Source organism: Lepisosteus platostomus, chromosome 11 (assembly GCF_059453375.1).
Source record: "Lepisosteus platostomus isolate fLepPlt1 chromosome 11, fLepPlt1.hap1, whole genome shotgun sequence".
Lineage (NCBI taxonomy): Eukaryota > Metazoa > Chordata > Actinopteri > Semionotiformes > Lepisosteidae > Lepisosteus > Lepisosteus platostomus.
Window position 1 is genome coordinate 29,454,217 of NC_142621.1, and position 13,323 is coordinate 29,467,539.

Below are 13,323 nucleotides of genomic sequence, written 5' to 3' on the forward strand. Positions count from 1 at the left end.
AAAATTGAATAATTGGTGTAGTTTTACATCATGGGTTACTCGCCAAGATGTTTGAATGTGAAATATTAATGTTGCTATAATAGCCAAAATTCAAATTGTGAGAATAATAATTGGGCTTATATCTCAAAGCAAAATGTTTGGTTAAAATGTATTACTATGTATCAAATTGATCTTGCATCCGTTATAGTTTCAGATCTGTAATGCCATCAATAAGTGAGCTGCAATTTCAGAGAAACTGAATGTGGTGAGTTAAACGTGAAGATGAGACTTGACAGGTAACACACAACAGGATCAAAGAGGAAATGTGACCAAGATACTAATATATGAAGAACTGGGTTCTGCAGCATTGCGAGTCTTGTATCCCTTAATCTGTATCCTGCTTTAGCACCAGACAGCAATACAGTTTACTGTCCCAATTTGCGTAGGTGAAAAATGGAGCTGAGATGAAAGACTGTCCTGCAATTGCATGTCTCCAGGGACAATTTTGGCCACTATTGTCCCACAGGCTGCACACAGTACCATTGAATGCTAACTATAATATCTCAGGTAGTCCTTGCTACATGGGTTTCTGAAAATTAAACATAATGTGTGATTATGTACAGTAGCTTAAGTTGAGCTTTAGCGATATACAGTCTTTTGGGCTTTTAAGTGAATCAGTCATGAATATATCATATGAATCATAAATTAATCATATATGGATATTTTCATCACTCTTTTCTTTGGAAAATGTTTTTAGGCTCAAGGTTCAGACTAGGAAGCACCAGTTGCGCTAAAAAACAGTTTTGTTGGTAAAAAAAGACAATCATGACTGTTCTCTGGGAATTCTTTGTTGATAGACCGGAGCCAATAGTTAATTTACTGCTGGGGTTCTGTATGTGAAAAGTAGCACTGATATCCAGTTTTATTGTTTTTGAAGAATTGTTGTGTACTCATTTGAATCCTTATTTATTGCATAGATGGTATTCTTTTTGGTACACCAGTTGGTACTGCAGACCCCAGATCAACTACAGAATACAAAGTAAGGTTATATGACAAAAGAAACTCAACATATACAATTAATTAGCAACACACCCTGGATCTTTGGTCAGAAGTAAATGTTCTTGCATTTTTTTTTGCAATACATGTTAAACAATGATACTTTTGGCTCTTTCATTATAATTCTTTGTCTGATGACAGTTTTCTGCACACGGGTGTTTTTTTTAAAGACAACTGAAGTTGGATTAAATTAATGACAGTTTTCATCTGAAAAAATAACAAATAGGTCAGGGTCATATGAAAAGTCAAGATTAAACAAGCCTTCAACAATAGAAAAAGAAAAAAATTCCATCCATTTTAATTTCCGTTGTTGAGAAGGGTCGCGACATGAAAAACCGACACAAAACGCTATTACTGTACACCCAGATTACAAATGCACTTTAGAAATCTCGATTATAGTTATAGGAAACTATTGCATGGTTGGACCATTTGTTGGTCGTGTTCCACAGGCATGAGAAAAAGTTCACAACTTGGAAAAAGTTGTGAAATTTGGCATCTGTCACTGCTTACTGTCTCATTTCAGTGCTGCCCCGGTGCTGAAATACACCGGATTGTCTTTTGCTTTTACGACACAACGTAATACCAGTGTATTCTTAGATGGGTGTAGTGGAAAGTCGTTTATGTTAAGGATTTTTAACCACTACGTTAAAGAAAGAACACCAGAAATAGTCAATCTTGATGTTATCCATTTTTTTCCGTTTCTTTTTTGAAAAAAAAATCAAATAATTACTCGAGCTGTGTAATTAAAATGACACGGAGCTTGTATGTGGTTAACCCAGAAGATTGTGACCTTTTAAACAGTGACATCGCCATGGTAACAAATAATCTTTTTTGCTAAGGATCCACTTCAGAGAAACACCTTAAATTAATTTTCATGAGAACATGTGGGAGGGGGGTGCAGGGAGCTAGCTTTAGGGTGTCTGTCAGGCAGTGTGATTGGTATGACCCGCTGCAATCATACAAAAGAAATAATACACCATGTAGACAAGCAGCACGGATGAACGCGTTCTTTTCCTTCTCCTCCTGCAACAGGATTTCTGGATAGACTTTTTTTGCTCTCTAAACCAACTTACTAGCTTCTCGCTGATCCCGCTTGGCTTTCGAAGTTACCGGAAAAGAATAAGGTGAACTTTGCATTCTGTAGCTTCGAATGTTTCATTTTTGAGTGAACAAAGGACTTAAGATGGAAAGGTCAGTGTAAAGTTTTGCGCGGTAGAGGCGAAAGATATAACGTTGGCTTTGTTCAGCAGTTGAAGAACGATACTTCCCGGATTGTTCTTGTGAAAAATAAGTTTTAGGATCTAAGCTGCTGTACCTTACCTGCCGCCCGAACTCCTTCTGCAGTTCTTGTGAAACACATAACTGGTGGCTTCGCCTGTGTGTAAACTGATAATAGACTTTTTTTTTTTGAAAGAGACATTTAACATTAAACCTGGGATTGAGATTTACCCGAAACAAGGACACGTTGATTTAACCATTCAAGGGGATTTGCTAACAAAGTAAAGAACAATTTCTCAGACTTTTGAAGGCGGTGTGATTTGCATCACACATTTATGCGAGCAGGGAGTTGCTCGCTACTCGAAAAGCATTGCCTCAGATTTCACAGATAAACGGTTGATAGTGGGTTCCTCTCGCCTTTTTAAAAGCTAATCAGCATAATTTAACCGAGGCACAGAAAGCAGTTCCTAATTATTTTTGTACTGTACTTTACAAGGGATTAACATTTCTTTGCTGCACTTTTGGGAATATAAAGACGCTGCAGACAGTCGCCTGCAGACTGATTTGAAGAGATTATGATGGATTAAAATTGCGAAGACCTTTTTATCAGTTGTTTTTTTCCTCCTTTCCAGCGGCTAACGATCTTTATTGGATTTTCTTCCTTTCTCTCCCTCTGTCTCGCTGCTCGCAGAATGGCTCGTTTTGGAGACGACGTGGCCGGCAGGCTGGGATCCGGGGATGGGGGCTCCGAGCGCAGCAGAAACAGGCAAGGAGTGGCGGTGTCTTCGGGTGGAGTTTCGGCAGCCTTTAAACAGTCAAAAGCCCAAAGAGCCCGCACCATGGCTCTCTACAACCCTATCCCTGTCAGGCAAAACTGTTTCACTGTCAACAGATCTCTGTTCATTTTTGGAGAAGACAACATTGTTAGAAAATACGCAAAGAAGATCATTGAGTGGCCATATCCTTTTAGCTAACGGTAAACCTTTTGTCGTAATGTTTCCCCCCGTAACATAATTGCAGTTACCGCATGCCCATTTCAAAACGTTGTGGATGAGACAGTGTTTTCTTTACGGTGCTCGTCAGTTTACATTTTTAAGGTATTGATGATCTATTTGTGATATCTACTATTTCATTCTCAAGCGAGAAATAACCAGAAATTAATGAAGCCTCGGTTGGAAATTGGTTACGTCTGCATCGTCGAAGTATGGAAACCTGTTGTTTCACTTGTTGGGCTCATTTTGATATATAACTCGTTTTCTTATTATTGTACAAGATCCTGCTCCAATGAAAGTTAGTTGTTTTTTCCCCACCGAACGACCTAATGCATCAAGTCTGTGTTAGGATAAAATAAAACGGTTTAAACCCTGGGAAATCCGTCATAATTACTGCGAAGTTTGATTTTGCACGTATAAATACACTTATTACGATTTAACATACAATTAAACATTGTATGGAGAAGAAAACGATATGTTAAGATATCAATATACTTTAGCGTCTCAAACGCACGGGCGATTTATTAGTCCTAAAATAATATATCAGTTACGAAAAATGCTAAATTTGAAAAGCGCGGCAGACTTCAGCACCATGGACAGCTCCACTACCTAGTTTAGAATAACGGTCGTTGGACATTAGAGATGAGTTAAATTGCATAGATTTTGTCGTTCTGAATCGACAGCTTTGAAAATTAGAATTAATACAATTATTATAAAGTTACAACAGTCCGTCTGAAAATCGCTCGTGAGAAACAACACTCTCAGAACTTGCTTATTTAATATTACTGCAGTGTAACAAAAGCTGAAGGAGGCATGTCAAAATCATGCTGATGCAATAACTTTATTAAATAAACGATATGGTATGGTTACTGTTTAGCGAAATGACCACATAGCCTTTTTGAATGTTTTCAAAGTGTAAGATTGATTCACTTTTATTTAGTAAAAAATTTGATTGTACTCGGAGAGATGTTCCTCAGGTATCCACCTCAATACAAACTGAACCATGTACAGTACCAGATGTTGAATTTTCAATGGGTAATCATAGCAAGAATTTCTTCATAATATAATCCCATTTCATTTCAGTGTTAAAGACAGTCGCTTTAACTACAGGATGAGATGTGTAGTGAGTGCAGAAATTTTATGGCACACCTCCCTGGAGAAAATATAACCTCAATCTCTGCCATGCTGTACTTGTTGATCAGGACTGCTTGCTTCCAGCTCTTACTATGTGGATTACTGAGCACAGAGATTTGTTTCTTTGAGATGGCTGGGCTAGGAGTGCACTGGCACTGTAGGGCTCAGTTAATTTGACTTTGTAATGCACATTTACTTTCCATGGGTTTGCCTCACTGAAATCTGTACCGTTAAGTAGATGGTACATATAAGGAAGTGGGGTGGGGGTACATTGACTCATCAGCCTTCAGATCTCACAAGTTAGAAAAGTAGTAAACCAAGATGTTGAAAATGTATGGTTTTCATGTTGGTTTCTAATATACTGTAGTATACTGTAGATGCTTTGTAACCCGTTGACTTTTGGTCACATGTTAACAAAGTCCCTTAAAAGTGGTAAGTGATGGCAGGCCACATTTCAGGAAAGTGCTATATTAGGGTTCTTGTTTTGAATATGTTTATCCTAAAAGTGTGTTGACTTTGGTGCTGTTGTGCATTACACCCTTCATTTTCACTTTAATTTATGCACAGCAGCCAGAAATAAAAAAATACACCAACATATGGTCATTATTTTTAAGCAGAGTCGTGTGGATAAATCTGGATATGTTGAGTGATTTAAAAGGGAAAAGGTATTATGTTACCACATTAGAAACAATTACTTGCATGTGACATTAGGCAAAAGGAGTGGTACTTTGTCCCTTGTCTTCTCATGCAATTGTTTTGCACGCTGCAAAAGGACTAGGTGTTGCTGTTAAATGACCACGCACATATTTTCTTTAGTTTTTCTGTGTCCATTCCTGTGTGGCTTGTCATGGCATTCCCCTCTTATGTATGTCTTATGTGCTGCTTTCGTTTGCTTGGTCATGTTACTTTTTAAACCAAACTTGGAAAGAGCACACCTCTGCCATTTCATAAAGATGTATTACAGTGGTTATTTATTTGTACTCTACTGTTTTTGTCGTTGGCAGTAACTGGCAAATTAAGCACACCCCATCAGTCTGTGATTTATGTATCCGAGTTAGTCATCTTTTAGTTCCTTTCTGGAAATCCCATGATGAAGTCAGATTGGATGTTTTTTTTTCATGCAGATTCTCTTTTCCTTTTCACTTTTTAGCATTAGTAGATCTTATAGCAGTGAGTGAGATTTTTTTCACTATTGCTGAACAATACTTAAGGTAGTGGCTCCAGTGTTGTGGGACAGAGAGTAGACTTCTGTGTTTGTTTCCTTTAAAGTGAAACAAAAATTATCCTTAGTCAACTTTGTTTTAAGTAGTCAAAAGGTATCTCATGTCAGATTTACAAGTTTTGTCCATTTAAAAAGTGGTATCAAAAGGTACCTATATTAAGGAGTAGAAAGTATTATAATCAGTCATTTTTCTTTCTTTTTCTGTTGCTCATTTTGAATAATAAAGCAATAACAATGACAGTCCTTTTTAAACTTGTGCGATAATCACCACTTTCAATTTCAATGGAAGTTATGGGGTAGGATGGATTGGTGCTCCAAAAATACATATTTTTCTAGATATTGAGTGCCATGACTAAATTAAAATGAGATGACTCAGTCTCAGTGATGCTACTTTGACACGAGGTGATGTTGCAAGCAATTAAAGGTCTGAAACTGAACCTTTATTTTTAAAGAACGTTATTAACATTTAAGCATCTGAGCTAATAATCCTGAACCATTTGCATAATTGAACATGAAAAAAGTGTCATAAGGACATGATACTAAGTGTTCAGGCACAGTCCTGTTATGTTTTAATTAACACAAAAGAGAAGAAGATCATAAGTTATAAAGGAATTTCATCACACAAAAAAAATAGGGGCTTTAAGGGGTAAGGAGTTCCACACAATAAGATGTGGACAGTGCCTGTTAAAATTAAATTACACCCTATAGTGTTGGCCATCTTTTGTGAATTGACATTGTTCATAAGGTTCCTCAGATTTATTACAACTGTGCATAATGTGTTTGCTCATTGAATGTATTTAAATTAGATTGCAATATCAGGTGTCTTGACAGGCAGGACTGTAGTACAATAAATGTGTCCCTTCTTTGACAAATTTTAAATTGTGTTTAAGTTTCTATGAGTTCCCTATTTTAAAGTACATTTTTGTGTCAATTTAATTCTGCTTTGTTCTTTTCTGTTTCTTTACTGATTATGCCTTTAGTGATTTAATTGTCTCTTGAATTCTTCTATTTTTTAACTTTGTGCATGAAAGTGCTATATATAAATAAATAACTTAAAAACCAATAAGTGAAGCTGGTTTGGAGGCTCTGTAGCATACTGTATGTCCTCTCTCTTTCTTAAAACAAAAAACTGCCTCATTCCTCTTTCTGTGTTGAAACTACCCCTGCCCAAAAGAGATTTCCCTCAGGTGTTTAGGACAGTCCATTCCAGGAGCTGTTTACAGTAATGTTTCATATCTGCTCTCAGTTTGTATACTGAGGATTCAGGTCCACATGGAATGCCAGATAGTGTGGCAGGACAAGTGTTCATTTTGGTCACACACTCTGAAGCTACTCGCCCATCAGTATGTTTTATTGCGTAGCTCCTCAGCAAGCTAAGGTACAGCAACTGTTCATGCACCTTTGCTAGCCTATTTGAGTGCCCATGTGTCTGGGTAGTATACTTCATATGTACCTAGCAGGGAGTACTAGGGTTCAGGATTGCCTTCCACTGTAGTGATCATGCAGTTTTTTTGGCTCATGGCTTGCTCTGAAATTTGGTTTCACTGCACATTTTTGTGCTAACAGTTTTTTGTTACATTGTCTTTCAGTGGCCTCCATTTCTGATTGTTCACAGAAGGTCTATAAGTGTCCAAATTTGAAACCCAAGGAATGAGAAGTGAATACTTATATTAGATTTATAGTTAGTTGAAATAGAATTGGAAATAAAGGGTCCTAAGGAAGGACACTGTTGGGGTGTAAGATTTGACCTAAATAGGAAGATTAACAATTAAAGAAGAGGAAGAATAGTTCTTCTGGTTTATGTCACTTTCTCGGATTGCTTAAAATAAAAGCTGATCTAATGTACACCCTTTACTTTAAATTATAATCTAAAGCTTCTTGCTTTTAGGACACAGATGCAAACATTTCAGAATTCTTCTGTCTTAATTGTTATCGCCATAAAATTTTCACCCTTCAAAATGTAGTGCTATGTTGTAATATCCAGTTCTAGTATTTCAAAGCACTTTTTTCGCCTTTTTTTGGTGCAAGCAGTTTTGGGAGTTGATGTGTTATTTGTTCCAACTATTTATACACTCTTCCACCTGGGGCTAAAGAAAGAAAGATGTGAGGCAGCTGACAAGCACACATAGTCATTCATAGTGGTATGTGATAAAATAGGCTGGCTCTGTCACTGTTTTGTGAACCCACTATTACACTTCTGGGTAGCATGGTGGCTCAATGGTTAGCATTGCTGTCTTGGAGTTCTCTGGGTTCAATTCCTAGTAAACTAACTGCACAGAGTTTGTATGATTTCATCTTGTTAGAATGGAATTCCTCAAGGTTCCTCACTTTCCTCCCACTGTCCAAAGACATACTGGTGGGTTGAGTACTTCTATGAAAATGGCCCTGCTGAATTTGGCACTGTGAGTGTATACGTTTGTGTCTGTGTGTGCCCTGTGATGGACCCATCCAGGATGTCTCCTGCCTTGTTTATATTGCTTGTCAGAATAGGCACTGGCGCCCCTGCAACCCTACTGTATATTGCATAAAGTGGTTAGAAAATGGATGGATGGATAACACTTAGTCTCTGCACCTTTAAAAGTTTCTTGGTTTAAAATCTCTACAGTCCAAAACCAGAAGGGCCCCAGAGTTGGACCAGAAAGAAGCACACAAAACAGAGCACAAATGGATTCCTAAAGTCCTGACCTCAGTTTGGCTTGAACCATCTTTTTAGACTAATGTGAACATTGTTTTCTGGGCAGCAACATGCAGTTAGGTTAGAGACACCAGGAATATGTGAGCTTGAGTCATTCATAATATCATCAGCTTGCTATGCAATAAAAAACATTCTGATGGCAAATGGAACATTGATAGCAATATCACGTTCTTAATCTTATCTTTGTGTTCAGTCTGTGCTCTTAAAAGTTGTATTGTCAGAATCCCTCTGCTCAGGAGGAATCTCTGTGCTCAGTTAGGATTGGATTGGCATATATTGGCAGCTTGGGGTCTTTGAAATAAATGTGAGTTGATCTGAATGACCACATCTATCCCTAAATGTCATTACCAGACATCCTACCATTTTCTAACTTCTTCAATTCAGGGTCGTGAGGGAGCCAAAGCCTATCCCGACAAGAAGATGCACAAGGCAGGGTATAACCATGGTCAGGACACCATCCCATCACAGGGCAGACAGATGAATACAAACACAGACACACTCACATCTGGGCCAACTGACTCAGAATCCAATTAACCTACCGGTATGTTTTTGGACTGTAGGAGGAAACCGGAGCACTTGGAAGAAACCCATGCAAACACTTGAAGACTATAAAAACACCACACAGATAGGACCCTAGGTCTGGAATTGAATCCAGAGCCCCACCACAGCAAGACAACAGTGCTAACCACTGCACCACTATGCTGCCCCTGTTACATCACATGTCATGTGTTATTAAGTGTGAATGAGACACTGTTAACCTACTGTAGCAAGGTACAGTACTGTACACACCTTTGTCTGAAAACAGATTTACTGTTTGAAACAATCTGGCAATTAGTAGTTTCATCAATGCCAATGAAAGTTGGATGTTTAAATGTCGGGATGTGCAGAGTAGGTCCAGTACATCTTGCTCTGAGCTTTGTTACTCCTAATCATTTGTAATTCCAATAAACTACAGCTACAATTCTGTAAGTTGTTAACACAACCTCTATAATGTCTTCACCAAGTTCTCAGAATGTCTGGCACCATTCTTCAAAAGGTCAATGAAGAGGCAAACAAATACAATGAAGTAAAGATAGATGAACTTCAAATTCTCTGTTTGTTTTACATTGTTGTACAAAGGTTGTATTAATATGCGCATTGCTGAGACATTGGAGTTGTTCAGTTCGGTTTTTACTAGAAAATGTATCTCCTATTAGTTTATTATGTTATCCACCAAAAATAAATAACATCATCCATGAACATGTCTGTGATATTGACCTTTTACCAAAAAGAGGGTTGCATGTTTTCTACCCCTAATCAACTGCAGGAGACTGCCTTGAACCCAAACCAATTAAAGTTGTCTTTTTCAGTCCTGCAGTAACCATGGAAACCAGCTACAAACCTTTGCAGTGTGTGTCCTTGGCTTACTTAATAAAGAGCAGGATAAACAACCTGCATTAATTTCCAAAAGAAAAAAATGACCTCAAACAGCAAAAGAGTTTTTCTTATATATATAGTATATACTGTATATAGTGATCAGACTATTTTTCATTCTTGATATTTGTCCTTAAAAATGAATAAAAAACATGGTTTTGAAAGATACAGCTTTCAAACTAAATTTTTATATAGTATTAACAGACAAAAGCTGGTCTTTGGACCATTGGATTTTGTTATTGCTGAATGTTATAAACCTTTCATGATTAAGACACCTCCATTGATATTATTTCTCCAAATAAACAGGTTGCTTTTATGGACATTTCTGTTTGTAATGATACAGTGTTGCTCATTTCACTGTTTAGGTCACAGTGGCATATTGAGCATAGTGTTCAGACAGCTTTCACACACTCTTTGTTTTGCAGTTGTTTTTGCACACACAGGTGCACTGTGGTGTAGACATTAGTTCTTGAGAAAGCTTTAGGAGGAACACAAAAGGCATTTGGAGGTTTTTGGGTCAAATAAATGGAATCTGTATACCCTAGATAAATATTTCTCAAGAAGGATTTGATTGAAAAATAGAAAGTTGTATAGTAGATGAGGCCATTTCTAACATTGTGTGGAGAGTGAGTCTGGGGGCAAAGATGTAAGTTAAAGAAGAACAAATTAAAAAGAGATAAGAAGGCAGTAATAATAATAATTCCTTACATTTATATAGTGCTTTTCCAGACACTCCACTCAAAGCGCTTTACAGGTAATGGGGACTCCCCTCCACCAACACCAATGTGTAGCCCCACCTGGATGATTTGAGGTCCGCTATAGTCCGCCTGAACACTAACCACACACCAGCTATCAGTGGGGCATAGAACTGAGTAATGAAGCCAGTTCATAGATGGGGATTATTTAGAGGCCATGATTGTTAAAGGCCAATAGGAAATTTGGCCAGGACGCCAGGGTAACACCCTTTTCTGGGTTTTTTATTGAGCACAGAGAATAAAGACCTCGGTTTTACATCCAAAAGTCGCAGCCTTTGTACAGTATAGTGTCCCCACATAGACCGCAAAGTGATCATCTCCTACTGGCCCCACTAACACCTCTTCCAGCAGCAACCTTAGTTATTTCTAGGAGGTCTCCCATCCAGGTACTGACCAGTCTCACGCCTGCTGAGCTTCAGTGGGTTGCCAGTTGTGAGTTGTGAGGGTGATATAGCTGCTGGCTAAGACTATGTGAGTCTACTGTTGGAATAAGAAATTAGATAGTGAGTTAATTGAGGTAATGTGAAGGAGGAAACTCTACAGAAAATTTGCATTGAAGGCCAGTAAGAACTTTACTATTGCATGAGTAGTAGACTCGTAAGAGTTAGGTTAGTGTTCACCTCATGTTGACTTGATAATACACATTTTATTGCTGCACACCTTTATTGTGTTTGTTTTAATTAATTAATTGCATTTGCTGTATGTACAGTAGCACTTATCATTGCAAAGGATTCTGGGTGATGTGAGGCAGGCATTATGTGACAGCAGCCCCACTGTAGAGCAGTTCAGGTAGAAAAGTGAGAAATTGTTTCCTCCAATTGAACTTCACGTAAGCCAGACAGTGCAAGCCTGGAGTGGATTTTAGCCACAGCACTAGTGACACGGGATCTTCAATAACCCATAGTCAGGAACATGGTTTAATGTGAAACTTCTCTTGTCACTTTACTGGGATATTGGTTTGAAAGTTCTGGACTGGGTGGTGGGGATTGCAGGAGGAAGGGAAGAGTGCAATCTACTATAGTAACCTGTTTTCCATGAAGGTTTCTCATTCAAATACTGACCAGACCTAACCTTAATCAGCTTCTGAGATCCAATGAGATCAGCTAGAAGGTTTTAACACTGCTGTCAATACTCTGAACAAGTACACTGGGGAAAAAACAGCATATCAGGCATGTGTACTGTTTGGTTTGCAACTATGATGTGGAAGAGAGACTATACTCAGGACAATTAAGCAACTTAAAAACCTTATAGAGCAACTAATGATAAATTTGTGTAGATGGGTTTGAATTAGGCTGTATAGTATTTTCAATCACTCTTTGCTCCACATTTTCCAATTTCTGTGAAATCCAAATAAATTCACCAGAGTTGTTTTCAATGATAGAAAAAACTTTTCCCTCATCTTTATTGTTTCTTGTCAGATGTGTACAGTACCTTTGCAGCCCTATTAACACTGCTTTTTATGAGGGCCAGAGGTGTTCTGAATATAAGGCTGCAAAACCTTTAACAACCACCTACAAAACACATGGAGCAATTGTTGTCTGCATGCACACACATCTCTTGAAATCTCCCAATATCCCTGCAGGCTCTAGCAAAGTAAGAGAATGGGCATATACAGTAGGGGCAGGTAGATCAGGAAACGTATGCTTTTTACGGATGTGGCTCTATTCTAAAAATCTCAAGGGAAATACTTGTGATTTTTCCAGCATTTATATAGTTTGTGTGCACAATTTGTAGACTGTGGGAAATGTGGGAAGTGTTAAATCTTGTTTTGTAAATCAAGAAATACCTCACTTGATTTTTTGTTAGTGTACAGTAAATCTTCCGACGTTGTGGTGTGCCAACATTCCAGAATATGTGAGGATGGGAATGAAGAGGCAGATGAGACTCTGAAATGGCATAATTCTGTTTGAAAGTGAATAAAATAAAATTCAAAACAATAAACGGCTGGTGCACTTTGAGAAAAAGAGGATTCTTGCTTTTTGAACATCCTGCATCTTTTTTCTAAGTCTTATTGTCCTAATTAATTTAAAAACTTTGTTCTGTATCATCACTGAACTGTGGCATTTCACTGTCACTATATTGAATGTATACAATAGCTTATTTTTATTGAAAAACTTGACTTACCTAGTGAACTTAATAAAACTGCCACTTTCCCTGATTTTGAGATCTTCATACGTAGCATCGGTAAAAGCTGGTAGAGTAGTTCCATTAAATTCAATCACATGCCTTACTATGTGCTCTTGCTTGTTGGTTACATAAGTTTTTACTTTCGAGAACTGCTATCAAGACTATTATATAAGCCTATCACAGAAAGATTTAAAGAACTTCTGTTGTTGAATGATGCAACAAAGATTACATAAGCCTGCTGGTGTATTCTGATCTTGAATAGAATTGCTGCCATGTGCAGGCACTTTACTCCATTTCTGGATGTTGCCATTACTGACCAAATTAAAATATCACTATAGTATCTGAATACCTATGCACTCTGGTTCCAATCAGGCCAGCTCAATCTATAATATATCCCCCACAGCATGATTGGTAGAGTAGTTACTCACTCTCCAATTGACCTGCGGGGTGGGGAGCTGTGGGCGCAGAATAGCTGCCACACTCCACCCAGATGGGTGCTGCAATTTAGTGTTTGTAGCACATTTTATCTATTAAATATAAGGATTTATTAACTCTATAGGATGGATTAGCCCTTAATGCGCAGTGTTGTTGAATAACCTAATTTCAATGATTAGCAAAAAGCTTTTGACTCCAGTAATGTGTAATTCTTAAACGGTTTAAAAGCTTTACATTTTAAAATGATTGTTATTTAATAGTATAATAATTCATGTTAATTAATGTAGCACGAGTATT

At 37.7% G+C, this 13,323-nt stretch overlaps 1 protein-coding gene across 8 annotated transcripts in view; it reads left to right on the forward strand.

The window, feature by feature from the left end:
- The window catches only part of cacna1ea (calcium voltage-gated channel subunit alpha1 Ea), a 344,022-nt gene that overhangs the window by 125,213 nt on the left and 205,486 nt on the right, over positions 1-13,323 (forward strand). For 6 of the 8 annotated variants that reach the window (XR_015925303.1, XM_088599066.1, XM_088599061.1 and 3 more), the window contains exon 3: positions 2,945-3,210. Coding sequence is in view for 7 of the 8 variants with exons in the window: in XM_088599066.1 (XP_088455192.1) it covers positions 2,945-3,210 (266 nt within the window). In the remaining variant the exon portion in view is untranslated. Of the gene's footprint in view, positions 1-1,872; positions 2,227-2,944; positions 3,211-13,323 lie in introns of those variants that run through there. The other 2 variants (XM_088599064.1, XM_088599065.1) reach the window with 2 other exon arrangements.